General features: G+C 41.4%; 1 protein-coding gene across 3 annotated transcripts; it reads left to right on the top strand.

The window, feature by feature from the left end:
• Positions 1-2821: 2821 nt before the first annotated feature.
• On the top strand, positions 2822-21374 carry fndc5b (fibronectin type III domain containing 5b). 3 transcript variants are annotated; one of them, XM_074613896.1, is made up of 6 exons: positions 2822-3003; positions 7166-7284; positions 9099-9297; positions 16506-16595; positions 18818-19010; positions 21052-21374. In XM_074613896.1, the coding sequence occupies exons 1-5, from the start codon at positions 2916-2918 to the stop codon at positions 18955-18957; spliced, it is 636 nt and encodes a 211-aa protein (XP_074469997.1). In that variant the 5' UTR covers positions 2822-2915; the 3' UTR covers positions 18958-19010; positions 21052-21374. The 3 variants fall into 3 exon arrangements, with proteins under 3 accessions (XP_074469997.1, XP_074469996.1, XP_074469995.1); XM_074613895.1 differs by having other exon boundaries at positions 20488-21374; XM_074613894.1 differs by having other exon boundaries at positions 20448-21374.
• Positions 21375-22018: the final 644 nt, after the last annotated feature.

Below are 22018 nucleotides of genomic sequence, written 5' to 3'. Positions count from 1 at the left end.
GGCACCCATAGGTCCTTCCATTCCAAATATGACCCCTGTGTCATACTTATATTTCCTGTTTATATTACAGGAACACCTTTGCTCTTTTCTTTATAGAGCAGATAGTTCATGTTTTATGGAACAGACACAGGGCCACTGATTCATACATATGGAATCCTGTTTCCTGGTTACATTCCCGACTCAGGGAAATTTGATTTGATATGTTGGTCAAGGCCAGACAGATTGTGCTGAATGAATTTGATTTAATATTCTGCCGCAGGGCTTTCCTTTGCTGTTGCACCATCATTCCACTTTGCAAATAACATGTTTAATGCATATTCTTGTGTAGTTGTACCACACAACAAAGTCTGATTGTGCCACAGTTTCTTTACAGGTGTAATCCAACTATTTTGTGTTGCATTTGCACAACATGCATAAAGTTGGGGGACACGAAAGACGAAATTTAAAAACAATGGACAAAACCATCTCCGAGAAGTCCTCTAAATTAACATTAAAATAAGTACTTTATTAAGGTTAGGGGAACATTGTGGTTTGGGTTGAACTTCGTTAAGGTTGATAGAAATTTGTTGTCATGGTTACAATAATAAACACGTGATTAAGGTTATGAAAATTATGATGTTTTGTTGCCTCATCCATCCACCCCGATCTTCTCCCTAAAGCTAAGTTCACACCACACAACTTGCTGTCTTGTAATCGGGAGTCTTGAAGTCGTCGTGGTTTTCACACTACATGACTGACCGGGGACGGGCTCACACGCTACAAGATCTTTCATCAGGAGGAATCCCTGATGAGGTCTCCAAACTACGTTTTGTCACGAAAACACATGCGAGAAACACACGGTAAATGACATGATACTCTCCATGAGACAGGATTTTTTATTCAAACTGTCAACGGAACGTTTCTTGTAGTTGTGCTTGTTGATGTTGTCGTTGGCATACGTGTTCAGAAAATAACCAGACTCAGACTCCAACACAAACTACACAGAAGCACCAAAACCGTAATAATAACTGCTGCAGCTCCTCCAGACCAACAGAGGTTTCCCGTGTCTTCTGAAGTGACGGGGCTCCGCAACAACAAACGTTATTGTCTCTTACCGGCTGCCGGTGTCTCCCTCCAACCGCAGTCGGGAGGCAGAGGCAGGAAAATCCAGCACAGTATCAGCATTGATTCATGGAGAGACCTTTGTCTGGTCAGCTAACATTACTGCCAAGCAGCTGAAATATAGAGTGATATTGTGGTTTTAGCTGACGTGTGTCGCCTCACTGTTTTGAGCGATGCTCGTTCATGTCTATGTAGAGCGAGCACAAGCGCGAGCCCGACGCTGACTTTCGTTGACTTAACGGCCACAGGTGTCGCTGTTAACGAGCATTTCTGAAAGTTACAAACAGTCCCTTTAATCTGTTGGTTTTTTTTCAATTAAAGAATTGTTTGGTCAAAAAAATTTCAAAACTTCTTTATTATCATGTAAAACTGAGACGCTGTAACAAGAGAATATGTAGCATTTTTTGCATGATGAATGATTAATCAATTATTCGACTCAATTAATCGACTAATCATGTTAGCTCTATTGATATCATTTAAGTTGTACAAGTACATTGATCCGACTGATTGCCAATAGGCTACTTCTGTAAGCAATTTGGACTGATGCAGGTGTGTGTTTGTGTGAGAGAGAGAGAGAGAGAGAGAGAGAGAGAGAGAGAGAGTGGGTGAGAGAGAGAGAGTGAGAGAAAGAGTGAGAGAGAGTGAGAGAGAGAGGAGAGAGAGAGGGAGAGAGAGTGAGAGGAGAGAGAGAGAGTGAGAGAAGAGAGAGAGAGAGAGAGAGAGAGAGAGTGAGAGAGAGAGAGAGAGTGGGTGAGAGAGAGAGAGTGAGAGAAAGAGTGAGAGAGAGAGAGAGAGAGTGAGAGAGAGAGTGAGAGAGAGAGAGAGAGTGATATATATATATATATATATATATATATATAGAGAGAGAGAGAGATAGAGAGGGAGAGAGAGTGGGTGAGAGAGAGAGAGTGAGAGAAAGAGTGAGAGAGAGAGAGAGAGAGAGAGTGATATATATATATATATATATATATATATAGAGAGTGAGAGAAAGAGTGAGAGAGGGAGAGAGAGTGATATATATATATATATATATATATATATATATAGAGAGAGAGAGTGATAGAGAGGGAGAGAGTGTGTGTGTTTGTGTGAGAGAGAGAGAGAGAGAGATATATATATATATATATATATATATATATATATATATATATATATATATATATATATATAGAGAGTGAGAGAAAGAGTGAGAGAGGGAGAGAGAGTGATATATATATATATATATATATATATATATATAGAGAGAGAGAGTGATAGAGAGGGAGAGAGTGTGTGTGTTTGTGTGAGAGAGAGAGAGAGAGTGATATATATATATATATATATATATATATATATATATATATATATATAGAGAGAGAGAGAGAGAGAGAGAGTGATAGAGAGGGAGAGAGTGTGTGTGTTTGTGAGAGAGAGAGAGAGAGAGAGAGAGTCATTAGCTGTGGCTGCACGTTGCTCTCTGCAGCACTCGCGCCTTTTACGCTCCTCTCACCTCTCCGCGTAGTGAAGCCTCTCCACGCCGCCGCTCCGTCACCAGCAGCCGGCAGACTGACGGTGCTCTGAAGGGCCGTCGTGGAGGCTCCTCCACCGGAGACGGTACACCACCAGAACACCACCCTCCTCCTCCTCCTCCTACCGGCTGTTGTTGCGCTTCTGCTGCTGCAGCGTCCAAGTTCAGGTGAGCCTCGTCACCCAACACAACAAGTCCCCCCCTCTCTCTCTCCGGTAACCGGGATGCTCGCTCCTTCCCCGTTAAATGGGATGTTGTAAATGGGCCGCCGGGCAGGATGTGAAGCGTCGCTAGAAGAAGCAGGAGGATGGCTGAACCAGGCTTGTCTGCGGGCGGTCAGGGGCTGCTGCTGCTGCTGCTGCTGGGCTTCCTCTCGGTGTCCTCCGTTACCGCCGGTGAGTTGTTACCACAGGTTGATGGTTGATGATAAACAACATACTGTCATCATCATGCTGCTGTGTGGTGTGATGTCTGGACCACAGCTGTCTGATGGGGATGCATGTAGTACATTACAGTGTCCCTGTGACATGACACATTGTTATGGATGTGTCAGCATCAACATTTGCATCAGCTATATGTATACTGTAGAGGCAATAAGCTTTGTAATGGCAAAAAAATGGCTGACACAAGTTAGTCCCATATGACTTATAGGCTGATATGGTGCTTTATATACAAGTTTCCTCTCCAGTTTGGAAAATATTTCTCGAAATATAATTTTTAAAAGGGTTAGATCATATTTTTGGGGAAAGTTCTAGATTTTAAGAGAAATACACTTGCAAATGTGCACTTCATTTAAGAAAATAAGATGATAAAATCCACCAAAAAAACTAATTAAGTGTTTATGATTAGTTGATTAATTGATTGATTTTTTTTTTTGTTTTGCTAATTTTGAGAATCGATTAATCATTGGGAGTAATTTTTGATTTAAAAAAAAAGAAAAGCCAAACATTTGCTGGTTCCAGCTACACAAATGTGCAACACATCTCACTTTAGGATTAGGCAACAAAACCACTATAGTTAGGTTTAGGAAAGGAATGCATGGTTGGGCTTAAAACTATGACGTTTGTACAGCGAAAATGACATTGAACGTTGTGAACCACGGGACACGAACAAACAGCTGATTGTGACGTCACACACGGGACACAAACAGCAGTCTGCTGGATGAAAGCCCTGTGTTTGTCCATACAGATGGATGGATGGTATTTTGACACATTTCAGCTTTAACAAATACTGCACCTGCTGCAATTTGAAAATTGCAGTCGGCCACAAGGCGATAAAATTCCGATTAATTGTGCAGCCCTACTCGAAAACCCCTCCGCTTCAACATCCATCAATGTCCTGAAGGGATATGAAACAGTATTAGATTCCTATTGGAAGCCCTACATACAGCATAGATCTAATCACATTACGCATGTTGGATATAGCACCTCATCTATCTTTCATGGTGTTGCACATTTCTAACCTGCAGCGGCTTATATTCAAGCAGAACATTCATCTCGAGCAGTAAGATCTCTTGGTTACATTGCGTCCCGGTGATAAGCGGAGAGATGACAGATAGTCCTTTGAAAAGCTGAAATCTTGATGATGAGATCATGTGGGATTTATCACAGCTTCCAGATATTTGATATTTGGCTTCCTGAGGCTGGAGATGAATGTAGTTTTAAGAGGGGAGTTCTGAGATCCTGCAGCCAGCCTTTAGCTGTTTGGCAGCAAACGGCTTAAGAATGGATGGGAATCCCTCTCTGCTATTGTTTCTGTGGGTGTGCGAGTGCTGGAAGATAAACAGTGAGAAAACAGCTAGTTAAACAGGGAGTCATAGCAATGTATCTTGAACACACACCATCTACTCTGCATCAACAAACACACACATACAGCCTTTGGGAGCCACTGAGAGAGTTTGGCCGCCACCAATATTTAACACTCCAGTTTTCTCTGCTGTATTCTGGTGATTGTGTTAGCATCGAGCAGACAGCGAGGCAGGCAGAGAAACAGAGAGTACATTCTTCTTCCTGCAATACCATTAGTTGACTCTGCGAACAAGTCGGAGGCCGCGTGTTCAATATTGGCAGCGGTGTGACAATGTGACAATCTAATTTGCAAAAAAGTGACAGACTGCAGTTCCTGCATGTAATCTGGTGGGTAAACAGAGAGGAAGAAAGAGCAGGGTAGCATAATCGGATCACACACACACACACACACACTTTTAAATGGAGTGGAGAAGGTAACACCTGGACATGAGAGCACGCAGAAGGGCAAAGTATTAAAGCAAGACTATGTAACTTACGACATAATAGTAAAAAGCATCATGAGGCAATGAAACGCACCATTGCTCAACTCAACACACTCGTGCATTTTGTAGCTACAGCCTTACTTTGGCTCATATAACCAGTGGACTACCTCCGAGTCTGAGAAGTGAAGCCAATGCTGAAGTGCCTTAAACTTGCATTCTTTCTAACAGCCAGCAGGGGGCGACTCCTCTGGTTGCAAAAAGAAGACTGATTGTATTGAAGTCTATGAGAAAATGACCCTACTTCTCACTTGATTTATTACCTCAGTAAACATCGTAAACATGAGTTTATGATCTCAATCACTAGTTTAAAGTCTTCTTCAATACAGCATGATGTTCATTTAGTAAATTATGGTCCCATTTAGAGTCAAATAGACCATAAAGCAGGGGATGCTTTAGGGCGTGGTTACCTTGTGATTGACAGGTCGCTACCACGGCGTTGTCCGGTCTGGGAGTTGTCCGTGTTTTCATCTTAGAACTTTAACTTTTTCACGGTGTGTTTTCAGTTCATGAAAGTTAATTATAACCTTTTTTGGTCGCCTAAAAATGTCTTATTCAGCGTTCAGTTGTACTTAGCTCCATCCTCGCATGTCACTTCTAGTTGCAAAAAAACAAAATGCCGGCTCGAGGCTTCAAAACGGCAATCCACAAAGCAATGGGTGACGTCATGTTGACTATATACAGTCTACACAGTCTGCAGGAATGAGTCCTAAAACCCGGAAATGAGTTAGCATCTAAGAACTTCCGCTTCCCTCATCTGGAAGTCAATGGGTTTTTTAGTTGGATGCCTGAAATAAGGTCTGTAGTTAACACAAGCTTAAGAGATTTTAGCGTTTTGTTCTATGATATAAAATACATCAGTAAATACCCCTCTCGTGAATTTTGAAGCTTTTATAAAAAAGTCATAAAAAAAGTCAGTTGCTAACAAGTGGCTAAATGAGACTACTTAACGTCATCACACCGACTTGTCCTCCTTTACAGCCTCGTTGTGTATACTCCCGGTCATGTGACCGGGATGTAGTTTGTTTATAGCCTGATGTTAGCTTTTTACTTTTGTCGATTGCATTCATACTTCAAAAATCATAAAAGTGGTGTTCATTTGTGAAGATTATTTTACGGAAGAAAACGTATCATAAACTTCTTTTGGCCACAGATCTTATATTCTGCAATCATCTAAAACCCAATGTAATAATCCCATTGCCTTTTTGTCGAGGGAACCCAGGGAGATGCTAACTTCCTGGTTGGCCTACAAAAATATGTCATCCCTACAGCACTCTATGGTGGAAAGACATGCAAATTGTACATTTTATTCCATTGATGTAATTATAGTTGTGTTAGGGGAGACCTCAGACAAAAATAAACTTGAATTTGTATATGTGCTTGTCCATGTGGAGTATGTATAGCACAGAATCGAATAAATGCACATTTCAATGATAATCCTGTGTGTGTGAATGTGTCTGTGCACGCGAGCAAGTGTGTGCCTTCTAGTACAATGTCAAGGTCTCACTTGGGCGTTGCTTTTACAAGTCAGGCTCATGGGAAATACAACCCTGGCTCTGTTCATAGAGGACCTTGAGGTGTTCTCAGCTCTCACACAAACGCACACGCAGCCTACTTTCTCTCTCTCACACACACACACACACATTACTGATGGGGTTTTTCTCCACTCTGTGCTCCCTTTACAGTTAAAGAAGGAAGAAAGTTAGGCAAGACTGTAATTTAATCCATCATAGTTAATCTCCTGAATTCTGGGATGTGAGTTTTTTTTTAGCCCAAACATTAAAAATCAATTGGCGGTATGACTGAAGAAAATACATCCTCGTGAGTCACACTTTAATGAGATGCGCGTGGGAGGGAGAAGAGAGGAGAAGGTAAAGATAAGAAAGTGTGTGAGAGAGAGAGAAACAACCAAGACGAAGACAGATGAGACAGAGAGGAAACACCAGGAGACCTTTGTGTGGTTAATTAGGCCTGGTGTTAATGAAAGCAGAGATTAATCTGGAGGAGGAGAGGAGAAGATTTAAGGGAAGAGGGGCGAGAGGTGAAGAGGAGGAAGAGTTCAAAGAGAGAGAGAGAGCGATGGAGAGGGGAAGATTCAGGTTTATATTGTAGCATCTTTTGTATGTATTACAAGGTGTAACAGAATATTCATGACCTGTCGCTCTCAATTAATGTGTTTCCTTTGGCCTTGCTGCGTGTGTGTGTTTGTGTGTGTGTGTGTGTGTGTGTGTGTGTGTGTGTGTGTGTGTGTGTGTGTGTGTGTGTGTCAGACACCCTGCTGTCAGCTCCACTCAATGTGACCATCAGAGAGATTGAGGTAAACTCCGCCATGGTCACGTGGGAGATCTTGGAGGGGGACCCCGTCATTGGATTCGCCATCACCCAACAGGTACCTCTACTCTATGTGTGTGTCGTGTCCTTCATGTGAGTGTGTGTGTGTAGAGAGGAAGGGGCAACTTTGGACAAAGTTTAGATCAGGGATTTTTCAAATTGTGAGGAGGGAGAGAGACGTGAAGCATGCCGGTGAATATAAAAACATCAGGGAGTTAGCTGTAGTTTGGCGTGCTGACACAGCCCTGCTCACTTGCTCAGAGTTATAGCAACAGTAACAGCAGCAGTGGCTCATTTAACTTTGCATTAACATGCAACATTGCATATTTTATCAGATTCAGTGTGACTGAGAATATTTTTACATCCATCAGGAATAAATGTCCATAAATCCGCCTAGAAATCACAGAGAAGAGATGCTCCTTATAACACCAAAACCTGCCTGAGAATTATAAAATGTTTATGTTTGCTTCAGTTTCACAGTAATCCAGTGGTAGTTGTCTGTATACTACATACCTGGGTACATGGCACACAGGATCTGTTAATAGATAATTCGGCATAATTTCAATGCTGCCACTTCGCCAAAATGTAAACGAATATCGGCTTAAGAAAACAGGGCTCAAGTTGTAGCCCACAATGCAACTCACTGAATCAACGTATCCTCATACAACGGTTCGTATGATATCTTACGAAAAAGTTATTCCTCCTTTTTCGTTTCGTTTTCCTACGAATGTCCAGCAACACGTGTCAGTTTCCACTCATTACGTGCGTACAGTCTTTTCAAAATAAACTTCCGTCTTCACAGCAAACAACTTCATCAGGTTTAGGTAAGAAAGCTACTTAGTTAGGTTATTTCGTGGGAAATACACAAATTACAGGGCATCACTTTTCGTAGCTACGAACGGTGTATGAGACCAACCTGACTGAATCCATGGCAACATCACATTTCCTGCTGACATCCCCCATTACAATTAATATTTATGGACATTACTAAGACTTAGAATGTCCCATCAAAATTAGATTGAATACCCCTGGTTTAGATGAAATAGACAAAAAATACTTTGGAAATGCAAACTTTGATGAGCCAAGTAGTTGCATACACACTTTCAGATACTTTTCAAATGTACACTTTGTCTCTGTGCACTTTAGATAGGTTAAGGAATTATCTTCTTTAATTGTCCGGTAAATAAGAAAGCTCCTGAGGAGATTCACTCTTGATCTAGCAGGAACCAATTGACCTGAGCAAGCAGTAGCTGGATAATCACGTACGTTTCAATCAGAGCGAGCATGGCCAGAGTAGCACTCGGTTTCTTTAAGCTTAATTACATCGCAGGACAAACCCCTGTAGGCTTTATTTTAGCTTTTAACTGTTAACCAAGAGAGACGTGTTTGCATTTGCACCATATCGGCCCTAACCCGAGGGCAGCTTGTTGAATTTTCTCAAGAGGGATCGTCAGCAGGAAAATCGGACTCTGCCACCAGAAATCTGCATTTGATAGACCATGCATCCAAGGAACTGTTGCTAACAAGTAGAAAGCTCTTTTATATTGCCTCAAATGAGCAGGGTGAAGCTGAATTGGTGACTCTATTTAAAGTGATGCAGAGTTTTGATTGCAGATATTGCTTTGTGCCAATATTATCTGTTCATGTCAAAGAAATTACAAGCAGAATTCGGTTCCTGGCACTTTGGAAAAACATCAGAAACATTTAGAATCAAAACCCGCTGTAATCTGTGGTTTAACCCTGATCTGTGACTTCTCTGCTGAGGTGGTTCCAAAGAACTTCCCTGCAGGGATCAATAAAGTATCACATTACATCGAGTCTCCTGGCCCTGATTCCTCTACCTCTGCCCTTCTATTCCTCGCTCTTCTGCAGAAAAAGGATGTCCGCATGCTGAGGTTCATCCAGGAAGTGAACACCACCACGCGCTCCTGTGCATTGTGGGATCTGGACGAGGACACGGAATACATCCTTCACGTTCAGAGCATCAGCATGGGAGGCAGCAGCCCCCCGAGTGAGCCGGTCCTCTTCAGAACGCCCAAAGAGTCGGAGAAGATGGCGTCCAAGAGCCCAGGTGAGGGACGATAAAACATTATTTTCAACTTTTACTTGGTTATCCAGGAATGTATCTGTGTTTCAAATTTATAATATTAATATTTTCACAAAATCTACACAAATCTGGGCGTAAAATGGATTTTAGAAATACAATTTACAGCACTAAATTGCATTCTTAATTACGTTTGGAAAGTAACGTATTTTGTGGCGGATTACGTTTTTCTTTTACTTTACGTATCACATATACCTTTGTAAGTCTGCAGCGAGTGACGTACAACAAGCGACGCGTAGAGCAGGTGACGTAGTATATCGAGAAACCGTGAATGAAAATACGTTGAATAAAAATGTTATTGAATAATAACAGGTATAACGAACGAGAAAATTCACTACTGGCGGGCAGGATGGGAGGTGGATGGGTCCAACAAACACTGGACTTTCCCCCTGGAGACCGCCGTGTCTCGTGTGAAACGTAGTGATTTTGTTCCGTTTTCTTTGTTTTTTAAGTAATTTTAAGCCAAACCATGATGTTTTAGTACTAAACCTAACCAAGTAGTTTTGTTGCCTAAACATAACTAAGTAGTTTTGTTGCATTTTGGTTTTGTTTTGCTTTGATGTCGTAGTAATTTTAAGTCAAACCATGACGTTTTTTGACTAAACCTAACCCAGTAGCTTTGTTGCGTTTGTGTTTTGTTACCATTTACAACAGTTTTAAACACGTGGTTAAATGTGTTTAAAACTGCGACTGTAATCCGGGAGAAAATACATTTCCCTCAAAATGTGTTTTGGTTATGCAGTTTAGTTGTATGTGAACGTCATTTTGTGGGAGACAGGGTTGGATTTTTTACTTACTGAGAGGAACACTGGTGCTTATTAAGCAGCTCATTTGTCCCCAATTCTGTCTTCACGGACTGTTACCGGAAGCTGAGCTGTCAAATGTTGCTCGAGGACCTTGGTTCCATTGGGACTTAAAATCAGTGCAAAAACCCTTCAAGTGAAGCACTCCTTTGCAAAAATGTATGCATTTTTTTTTTTGTGAAAATCGTCAAAAGCCAAAGACAACTTATGAGCCTGACATCAACAGAGTTTCCGCCCCTGCACAGCACATACTACAAACACACACACACACACACACACAGGCAGGTCGATCAATACATACAAGAGCACACAAACGTAAGTAGAAAAGCACACAGAAACAGAAGCAATCATGCATTAACACAGGAGCGCTCACAGAGAGAAAACAAATATTGACACACATAAATCCATACATGCAGGTACAGTACATACTGATTTTAATAGCAGCTTTTAACCAGAGGCAGTAACCCAGCAGAGTACTGTTTCATCTGTGCTTTTATGCTTCATTACAACAAAGACAATGGTAATTTGACAATTTAATACAAATAAAATGCAGAAATGGCTGCCGTTGTGAGAACCCCCACCCACCTCCCATACAACGTATCGTTCTAATTCTCGAATGCAGAGGCTGCCGTGATCTGGAGCGGCTCGCAGTACTTCCAATTATATCATGTCCGACCCAGTTACAGTGCCGAGAGCAGCTCCTTCAGAGGGACACATGCTAAACGCTCATCAGCAGCGACGTGATAAAGAGACAGGTGACATTAGGGACTGTTCGTTATTCATGACAGGGGAGGGGCCGTGCAAAACGGGGAAGCACGTCAAATAACGTGTTTTTTACTTTGGCAAAAAATAAAGGACATACAACTTTAACTTTACTGTAAATTTACAGCCTGCGTAACGTTAACTTGGCAAATGCACCGTTGCCGGAAGAAGCGGATGTAGCCGGTGCCGTTGACTCATCAGCAGTACGGAGATGTGCTCCTGCTGGACAGCCACAATACCCACATGGGTTTGCGTCATGTCCGGGCTCATATTCTTCACAGTCCCTTTAGCGAAGACACCTGCCCTTCCCTGGGCGATAATTCAATATGATAATTTATCGTCTTTCAATGGTATCATATCGTGATGAAATCATATATCGAGATATCGTGATACACAATTACCTCGTCTAAATTGATAATAACAAGCACACACTAACTCATATGAAATATTTTGAGGGAATGTCATTTGAAGATTGCGGTTTTGTCAGTTCAATGTGATTAACAAAAATCTAATTATTGTCTTAATCCGATTGCTTGTGTGTATGCACGTAAACATAACCAATGTATAGCTGGAAATGAACTGAAGTTCTTAATTACACGAGAAAATACTCAGGACTTTTGTCAAGTATTTAATTCACACAGGAGTATACAAAATAGGCTTTACCATGTGGTTATTCCATATAGACTATTTATTTATAAAATTACCAGAAAACATGCTATACCGTGATATATATCGTTATCGAGATATGAAATTACATATACTTACGATTTTGGCTATATTGCCCAGCCCTACTCAGAGTGCACCTTGGCTGCGCGGTGCACTGTGACGGGAACTAACAGGGCATATTATATTCTAAAAAATAATATTTAAAAAGTCATCAGTTATCATTTTATTTTTACCAACTGACATTAGTCTGGCCGCTGCTGCCACTGTTGTGTATGTTACGGTTTATTTGGGAAAACGGTCATTAACATACACATATCGCTAATGTTGGCTGTGTGTGCACTGTGTTATGTGTGTATTTGATGTGTAGGCTTATTAAATGTTGTTGGTTCTGTGTGGTAGGAGAGGTATAGCTGTCATGACACCGATATTCTGTTGAAGTGCGCTCACAGCTTGTGTGATGATGTGATTTTTTTGTAAGGAGAATTTGCATTTTTTGCTTAAGAAATTAGGCGCTATAGTTTTGGTGATAACTCTCACTCCCTCCATGCCGTGTGCTCGTTGAATTGACTGGACTAAGTTAGCGTCTTAATTTTGTTTCAGAGCTGGAATTGTCACAAGAAACTTTTGCAGTGCTATGGGAGAGGACACAGTAAGTTGGGCTGGTAGTTGTTGTTTTTTTCCCCGACAAGGGAAGTGGGGTCACAGAGCTAAGGTTGAAGAGTTTTTATTTCCTCCAATACTACCTACCTTTGGGTCACACCCCAGCCACCGTCAAAAGGGGTCTCACAAATGTACTTGATGGCCACATGACATCATGCAAAAACTGCTGCCTATAGAGAGGAAATAATGCTTTCAGAATCAAACATACATCCAGCTATAGGAATGATCATATAAACGTTAAAAAATGTCCATAGTGTGTGAGAAAAGAATCGTTTGTAAAGAAAAGCGATTGCTTTTTTGGGCGGATTTAGCCCAATTATGTCTATGTACATACCGGTATATACACTTCATAAACAAGTTTGGTATCTACTCTTAGTTGGTGTCTCTTAGTTAGTAGTTGTTAAGAAAAATCATGATTTTAAGACTCAATACTAGACAGAAATATGAGTCAGCTGTATTTTGAACAGGTGTTTAGCGGGACAATTTGTCTTGATGTTGAGGGGCAGACTCGTTTTGTTTTCTCTGACTTTGATTGAAGTTGCCTGTGTGCAAATTGTGTTTGTGTATGTGTGTTATGGAAGCATTCATTAGCTGTCCTGATTAAATCTCCCAGCCATTACTGCTCTCCTCCCCTTCTAAGCGAGTATTAATCAGCCTGACACCATCCAGTACCTGCAGGCGCAACGCAACACACAACTGTTGTTCCTATCTGATTGTTGATCTTTCTTCATATCTCTCTTGTCTGAAGCTCATATTCAATAACAGCAGAATATTGCAAAAAGTCCTCGATGCGCTGAAGTTTTCATAATGTAGTCAAATCTTTGGTGGCTGGTGTTGAGGTGTTATGTTGGTTATTATACGAGGAGCTGCAAAATGTGCTGTTTTCTAAATCAATCTTTTAAAACAATACAGAGACTCCTTACTGTCAGAGCTGTTTCAAACTTTAATTTATCTCTGACAGCGATGCAGCAGCTTCCAGCATTCACTGTACACAGTATGGATGATTCCCAGTACACACAGTATACAGCTGCAGTAGTCTTTGTCTTCTAAACAATAGCTTTGAGTCGTGAATGGTGGGAGCATATAGGCCTACCTATGTGAATGAGACAGGCCACATTGAATTGCTAGATTATTTTTTATGGAGTATGGCTCCAATTATGACTGCACTGTATACATACTTGTCAATATCAGTAGTAGATCTCATGTATTGGAGTATGTTTTTAACCTCAGGTTTGACACATGATTCGTCAATGATCTAATAACTTAACCATAACCCGATTATGATTATTGCATCGGTCATGTACAGTAAACACTGTAACCAGGTTATCTGAAAAAACGCTGGACAGCTGTTTGTATCCTGTGTGAAACCAGAAGTCAACATTGACTTATTTGTCATGTAACTTCCGTACCTAAGTAACGCCACTTGGAATAAATCAAACAACATTTACACTGGAATAGCCAATTTGCTATATTATAAACCTTAATGTGTCAACTCCTGATACTATGTATTTAAGTGGTTTTATGAAATATGAACAGGTTGCAAAATTGATTTTAGTACAGTCACTCCACTGTTACAACCGTCCCAGTGTACAGGGACGGTTGTGACATGTCTCAAATATACATTTGGGGGTCGGTAGTCCACATTGATGGAATCATTCTGAGTCACAGTCGTGGAAAGTGGAAAGGTCACTTCCATCTATAGAATCCATTGGTGTAGGCCTACCTAAGTAACGACAATTCCGTAGTTATTTTAACCCCAAACCACAATCTTTTCCTAAACCTAACAAAGTATACATATTTGTTTTGCCTAAATGCCGTAGAGGCTTGCACAGGTGCACTGATCGCTCGTGTTGCCGGACATTCGTAGGAAAACGCACGATAAATAACTAACAAAATAACTTTTCCTTTTCATGAACCGTTGTATGAGGATATGTTGACCCGCTACTTCTGTTACTCAGCACATATCCATGAAAGATCCCTTTAAACAACTCCAAATCCTCCACACCCACGTGTCACATCTTCTACTTTTAACACATTTAGAGACATTGTGGATTTACTGAAAATCAATAGATAGCTTAGCCACGGCGATGTCCCGACCTCAGCTGCTCAGTTCACACACTGAGACTGTAGGTGACATCTGAATGTGGGCATACTCGTGGCTAGCACGTCCGGGGCCAGTCTGTCCTCCTGTAGTCACCGGTCTGCTGCTTTCTCCAGCCTACTGAAGGGTCAGTGTACAGCCTCCATATCTGAGAGACGTAGATGTCAACTTGCAGCTTCATGTCATTCCAACCCAAACTTATCTTATTCAGAGGTCTGCCCTCACAGCAGAAACATGTAATCTGCTATTACTGTACCAACTTTATACTCCCCTTTGTCAAGCCTGAGGCCTCGGCTTCAGCTCATAGGGATCACCATGGCAACAAGAGACCTGAGAGCTGGAAGTCTGACCACTATATAGCACCATCTTCCTCGACTCATCCAGAAACACTGAAACAGGACAGTGACCACGCTCAGAGTAAACTCAACCCTTATATCATGACATCATAGCTTCTGTAACTCAATCCAATCTCCCATTCAGCATTTCATGTGTCTTTCTGAAAAGTGTTTGTATAACGCCGCCACCCCAAATAATTTGGCAGATGAGGAAAATTTTAAAAAGGGATGTTGAAGAACCAGGTCGATAAGCAGAAAGCAAAAAGCTTACTGAAACAAAGGGCAAAAATGAAACCCGGAAATTAAACTGAAGAGAAAAAAAAAAAAAAAAAAAGAAAGCTGCAGCCTCACAGCAAGCTGCCAACTCCCTCCACCTCATGCCCAGGTACGTACTGTAAGTACCGGGTGAGCTAAACCGAGCACGCATCCAAATTCACACAGAATAACAAATGGACCATTGATACAAGATGTCTAAGTTACTCCTGACATCTCAATCTCTCTATGGGCACCAATCCATACCAATGAGCACACCAAATATTACAGAATATCATTTACTGCAGAACTATCTTACCTATCGTCCTACATCTTAACAGGACCAGCTCCTCCCTGCTAGGAGGACATAATGAGGCAAACATGCTAACACTTTCATTGATTTAGCTGCTGATTAAGCTGATTTACCCCAACATCCCATGCAGAACAACAAAAATTCCTATGAGCCCATAAAACAAACAAGCTTGTGTCATTTATACCCCTTAATTTATAATGTATGAAATAAACATTTGTCTGAAATTAAGCAGACACAAAAACACAGTTAATGTTGGGGAACAGGGCCTATAGTGAAAAGGGAGAAAGGCAAACTTTTCACAGTTCGTCTTGTGGTTTACTGTCCATACTCTAAGACAAATTGGCAAATGGGATTTTGAATGAGGTTTTTTTCTTATTTCTGGAAAACAACCTGGAACGTGATTATACTTCAAAATAAAAGCAGCTTCTTTGAAATGCTTCAGGGGGTTTCTGGTGTTTGAGCTGTAGCCTTGATGTTGAGTTAATGTTTAAACCTGCTCTCCTGCTGATATATGTGAGAATCATCTGCACGGTTTATCACAAGGTTTTCATCAAGTACGCCAATCAAAATTAATGCGCCATGCATCGATAAAAACATTAGTTTCCTATTGAATAAATTGCAGTGTTTTATTCATATTTCTTCACATGAAATGTCTTATATAAATTATTCTACTGCAAAATGGGTATTTTATTGAGATTTTATTGGCTGTGGCAATTCCATAAACTGCAGCAGTAAGCTGTTATAGTCAAATTAAGTTGTATTTACTGTATTATAATTCCAAGGCCAACCCCCTTCAACATAGTGGGTTGTGGAGACCCAACTTAGAAAGCAAGTAAACACATCTTAGTGACAGTGATGTCTTGATGCCATTCATGCAACCTCTATAGCCAGTTTGATCAGCTAGGGGAAATGTTGGGTAGCACCCGTCCTGCTGTTGGCAACAGGTTGCGATCCAGACTGTGTTGAACCCTTTAACCCTGTGATTGGTGTAACGCTGCAGCTGCCAGAGTCCCGTCAGCGAGAGAAACACAGTGAGCGATGGGGTTCAGGATCCAGCTCTCTTTGTCTCTGCAGACCTCTGCTCTCACTTAACTTTAATTACACTGACCAGAGTGGAAAATTTACACCAGACGGCCCCTCTGCTCCCGTCGCCCTGCTTTATTCTTTTATCTTTCCCTGCAGAGTGATGGTAATTTCACATTTTCTCTGTGGGACAACGAAACGCAGTGTTCTCTGTGGCACTTTGTTGACTCTGTGTGTGTGTGTGTGTTTTCTCTCTCCAGACGAGGTGACGATGGAGGAGGTCGGTCAGGCTGCTCAGCTGAGGGCCGGAGAACTCATCATCATCGTAGTGGTGCTCATCATGTGGGCAGGTAATATTCCTCTTCAGCAACATCCATTTATCACTGCAGACCTCATAGGCATCCGCTGTCTTTGGGGCAAATAAGTATGTAGGGTCTACGCTGGTAGTGGTGTCATTTCTCTCTCTGATCACTATTTCGTCCCCTGCAATGCTTTTGAGATGATGAAAAAATGTTTGGTGACCAACACATCGAGATGAAACTGAAAAGAGTGATTCCATGTCAAATCAGACATTGTTTACATTTTAGTATTTGCTCAAACTTTATGTATATGCTATTTGATAACAAAAAAGAAATTCTGTAAAATATTTTCACCGAATTTTGAGAATTGCATAGTTTTTTTGCCACTGGGAATTTTGTCATTTTTGCACTCAAAAAATACATTTTTAGGGTTCAATATCTCCAGAAATACATATAACTCCTAGAGCCGTGACAAAAAAAGTGTTTTGGTCTTCATGACAACTGTGTGGGGGGGGTGAATTTTTGTACAACTCACCTGTTTAAATTACTTTAAGGCTTAAAGTTGGGCATAATTGAGGGCGTTTATGTAAGGGCTTTGAGTGACAGGTGGGTGCCGTACCAGGTCGCTAGCTGCTATAGCTGTCTGCTCTGCTGCATCACTTGGACCCGCCTCCGCTCCACCGACTTTGCCCATTTTTGGATTAGCCGGGAGTTAGGCTGCGTCGTCACTGCCAAGATGGCGACGGACGTAGCCGCCCACTTTGAGCGGTAAAAAAACTGGAGAAACTCTTGCGAGATTGTTAAGGTTATAGGCATTGATCTTGAATAGTTAAGGTTAGGATAGGTCGTCGGGCAGCGAGTCTCGTGAGAGATTTTTGCAGATCTCGGATCAGATTTCGCAGTTTGCGAACTCCCTTCTAGACACGACCACTTTGAGCTTCACAACGGCTCTTCAGAAACCTATGGGTGACGTCACAGAGACTACAACCATATTTTATACAGTCTATGGTCTGAGGTTGAAGTCAGCAAATAATTATATTCAACTTTGTTGTCCCTGAAGGGAAATTTGTCTCGCAGCCAGTTGAAACTTAGAACACAAACACACATAAGAAAATCGATGGTCTCAGGATAGAGAATGTTGTGTGTTGTACAGATTTTAAAGCCACTTGCAAAGTCACATTTCCATCATCACAACATACAATAAAGTGTCTGTTGCATCTGTATAACAGTTTTTTTTAAACTATAAGACTCTCTGCTTCTTATTTAAGCCTCCCAGTCATTAGCTCTGTGTTGCAGTTATCCTTTTGTACATCTCAGCACTGTTTTACAGAGACACACACACACGCAGCTATAAATATTCCTTCCTAACCCACTTCACCGAGTGTAATGAGATATAAATGTAGCCCAAATACTGCATATGGAATATACAGTAACAGCGAGCGGCCTGGATCTCCCTCAACAATTACCTGCAAGAGGACGAGAGCTGAGATTGAAAGAGAGAGCTGGAGAGGGAGGAAAAGAGTGAAAAAACTGAGGAAAAAGGAGGGCAGGATGGTGAAAAAACTGGAAGTGAAGAAGGTGAATTGTGTTCTTCAGCTTTTAATTGGGCCTGTGAGGCATGCTGCGGGATATCACAGTGAGATATCCCATCATGCCCTTTGGTATGAGTGATCAGATGAGCAGAGGCTGACATAAGCAGAACAGCCGAGACTGAAGCCCGTTTTCAGCCAGATTCCTCCCGCCTCCACACGCTCCTCCGCCGTCATGAATTATTCTCTTTCTTCTTTTTTTCCTGTTTGTTCTCTAGCTCCCCTCCGCATCTCTCTCTCCTCTGCCATGTTTTTAATCTTTTTGACTCAAGGCAGGCCTCGCATGGCTATCTTGTCATCAAGTTCATATCTCCGTCTGTGCATTTCACCGTATTCATGTTCTCTCACTTCAGTTCGGTCTGCGTCATTGGCACATCAAAAAATGAATACCTGAATACCCACTTGTTGTTGAGAGATGTGTTGCTGGGTATCAATATTTCAAGGTGTATAGGGCTAGAAACCGCATTTTAAAAGATCAGGGAAGTGAAAACCAAAGAAGCATTATAGAAGGTTGAATATAGAACAAACACAGCAGCTTATTAGCTTTAATCACTTCCTTTTAAAGACTTGACAGCAAATTTACAGTGTCCTCGATGCAAAAACTGTTGAAATTGGCAAATCTATTTCCACTCGATGTCCACTTATTATTCTGACAAATAATTATCATGTCCATTTGTCTCCCAGGGGTGATCGTCCTTTTTTGTCGTCAGTATGACATCATCAAAGACAACGAACCCAACAACAACAAGGACAAAGCCAAGAACTCCTCAGAGTGCAGTACTCCAGAGCATCCACAGGGGGGGCTACTGCGCAGCAACGTCTGAGACCAGCCCTGCTTAGCCTGGTGCAATAACCAACTCCTCGAACCTCAGGACAGGTGAGGAACAGCAAATCTTTATTGACCGTCATCTTATGTAATACCTCATATAAATACTTTTGAATGTTTTTGTTCTATATATATATTAGGGCTGCACAAATTTCTTTTTACGTCACTGATTTCTTCAACGCATTAACGCAACTTGCGATTTTTGCGGTTGTAGCGGACTCAGTTTTAAGCTAGAGTGAAAATACTGGCATCATATGAAACTAGAAAACCTTTGGTACCAACCATGTCATACTAGCTTGTTGAAGCTCTTGAAGGAGGCTAAATAACGCTCCAAACTTACGTTAAATTTTGGCAAGGAAACACTGGCATGGCCTTTTTCAACGGGGTCCCTTGACCTCTGACCTCAAGATATGTGAATGAAAATGGTTTCTATGGGTACCCACAAGTGTCTCTTGCAGTTAATAGTTAGTTAGTCTCACATGCAGTTTAGGGCAAGTCATAGTCAAGTCAGCACACTGACACACTGACAGCTGTTGTTGCGTGTTGGGCTTGAGTTTGCCATGTTTTTATGCTAAATGCAGTACCTGTGAGGGTTTCTGGACAATATTTGTCATTGCTTTGTGTTGTTAATTGATTTTCAATAATAAATATATACATGCATTTGCATAAAGCAGCATATTTGCCCACTTCCAAGTTGATAAGAGTATTAAATAATTGACAAAAATACCTTTATGGTACATTTTGAACAGATAAAAAATGCGATAATTTGCGATTAATCGCGATTAACTATGGACAATCATGCGATTAATTACGATTTGAATCGATTGACAGCCCTAACATATATTTGTAGGCTATTTTCTTTGGTCCATGTTGTTATTATGCATCTGCAACAACCTGAATTGCGAACACAAACACATTTTCATCTTATCCCCAAGGGACCATCTCTTCATTAATTTAAGACTTTAGGGTGACCATCTCTTCGCTTTAGTCGTTTAGCATTATATCACGTCCATAGTCATAAAGCATGTATTTAAAACTCTTTCATAGGTTTCTCATTTTAAAATGAGCCTGCTGGAAACAAAAAGTAAAGCTAGAGAAACTTTTCAGAGACTTTTCAGCCAACTCAGGGACTTAGAGGTAATTAGCTAGCTAGCTACAGCCGATACAATCTGCTAACCACAGATGTTAATTCCTCGCCTGGAAATGAAAAGCCTGCTTTTGTCTCTCTCTCTCTGAAATCAAGAACCCATTGTTTCAAAAATTAATAAGAAATTTGAGCAGTAAATCTGCCATCATTATCATTGTATACTGCAGTTTCTGCAGTCCTAAAATGGAAAGCTTAACAGGGGTAGCAACAGTAGCTATGGGGGATGGATGGAGTCCAGGAAACGGTCAGTTAGGAATAAGAAAAAAAAAAGTGAGAATAACACAAAACAAACACTTTAATGACTATAGATATTTTGACCTGTTAAGTACTTTTGTTTCCAGTCCTCACAATATCTGAACTCTGACGGTACGTGTCCACAAGGGGTCGCCTCGCTTCCCAGCATTGGACGCTTGATGGGCTGCCACAAGACACCTGATTGGACGGATGCTTTCACTCTTGGACTGCTGCTCCCAGCTTTCAAACCGGAACCAACATGGCGGCTCGTTTGGAAACTCTCTTCTCTCATATTACAAAAATAGTTCACCAAAATGTTCTTCTGAAAACATGTTTTGCGAGAAATAAGCCGTGCAGTTGCTGAATCTGTCTCTATTTTAGATCGACAACGATTTCCAGAGGCAGTGAGTCGTGCCGGATGCCCCCTGATTTGCATAAAGTGTCCTAAACCTCAACTTTATGCATATGAGGAGTGGCCAACGTGACGCCCCCATCTCTCGAATTCCGCCGACAATAGACATAGACAATGAATGGGAAGCGTGGAAAGGACGAATCCTGTGGACACGTACCATTACTGTCCTTTATTACATGGCTTTGTAGCTAGCGGGTCATTGTTGTGAAATAAACCCCTTCAAGGCGATGCAAGAAGATGCCGCAACCCCCTATCGGGGGTTTATGTCGCAACAATGACAGTAAATGTGTTTCCTGCAGAAACCTGAGACCAACAGAAAGCCATTCTCAGACACCATCGTACTGAAGAACCGATAAACCATTACAGAAACTCTTCTCTACACAATGAAGAACAAAAACAATGGACACAAATCGGAATCAAAGGCTGCAAAACAGGAAACAGAAGAGGACAAACCTACATTAACCTTTGTTGTGACCAAAACTGGACTGTAGCCTGTACAGCCAATATAGACTCAAGACTGTCAGATAAAGTGTCTGTCAGTCAAAGCATGGGAGGGGACGTCATTTCCTCATGACAACAACTGCTTGATTCATACGTTCTGGTTACTCTTCATCGGTTGCATCGAACATGATGATTTTTTTCAACTTCAGGTTTGTATCACCGGTCAGCGAGGGCAGAAATGTAAGTTGCCTCGTAAGGATAGCTGGTCCTTCAGGTCCAGGTATCAGTCAGCACAAAACAAAGTAAGCTCTGTTTTAAACCAAGGACTTTCTCTTTTTCTATCCCTCCATCCTCATTCCCTTTATTACAGCCCTTTGTGTAGCAGCTCATCTCTCTCCCAGTCTTTCTGTGTCGGTGTCTCTCTAATAAGCACATTGACGTTTGGTGCTCCTCCTATTGTGATCGTCTGAGCCCTCACAGTCCCAGTCTTGAATACGGTATCATTTTGTTATTGGGTCAGAAATATAGCACGTTGAGTCTTGTCCCCTGCCTTTCTCTCTCGCTGTGTGTCATCAGTTAAATGATGCATCTGTTTTTCTCTTTCCTTTCTGAACTGGAACCTCAACGGCCTTGTCAGTTTTGTGGATATGACACACACCATATTTTTTTTATGTGAGATTCAGACAGTTCAAGGATTGACCGGGCAATCTCTCATCACAGTGTGTGTGTCTCTCTCCAAATCAAAATTTAACAACAACTTTGAAATCCAGAAAGTTAACTTCAGTGTCAAACTCTGAGGAAGGCTGGCATGGCTGGAAAATGACT

Source organism: Sebastes fasciatus, chromosome 17, assembly GCF_043250625.1.
Source record: "Sebastes fasciatus isolate fSebFas1 chromosome 17, fSebFas1.pri, whole genome shotgun sequence".
In the NCBI taxonomy this organism is placed as follows: domain Eukaryota; kingdom Metazoa; phylum Chordata; class Actinopteri; order Perciformes; family Sebastidae; genus Sebastes; species Sebastes fasciatus.
Note: the sequence above shows the minus strand (reverse complement) of the source record. Positions and strands in the feature narration are given on the sequence as shown.

Excerpts from the sequence above, each read along its gene's own strand:
- fndc5b (XM_074613896.1), top strand. The coding sequence starts at position 2,916 with ATGGCTGAACCAGGCTTGTCTGCGGGCGGTCAGGGGCTGCTGCTGCTG. Across the intron at positions 7,285-9,098 it reads GATTCGCCATCACCCAACAG|AAAAAGGATGTCCGCATGCT; the intron begins GTACCTCTACTC and ends GCTCTTCTGCAG. Across the intron at positions 9,298-16,505 it reads GATGGCGTCCAAGAGCCCAG|ACGAGGTGACGATGGAGGAG; the intron begins GTGAGGGACGAT and ends TTCTCTCTCCAG.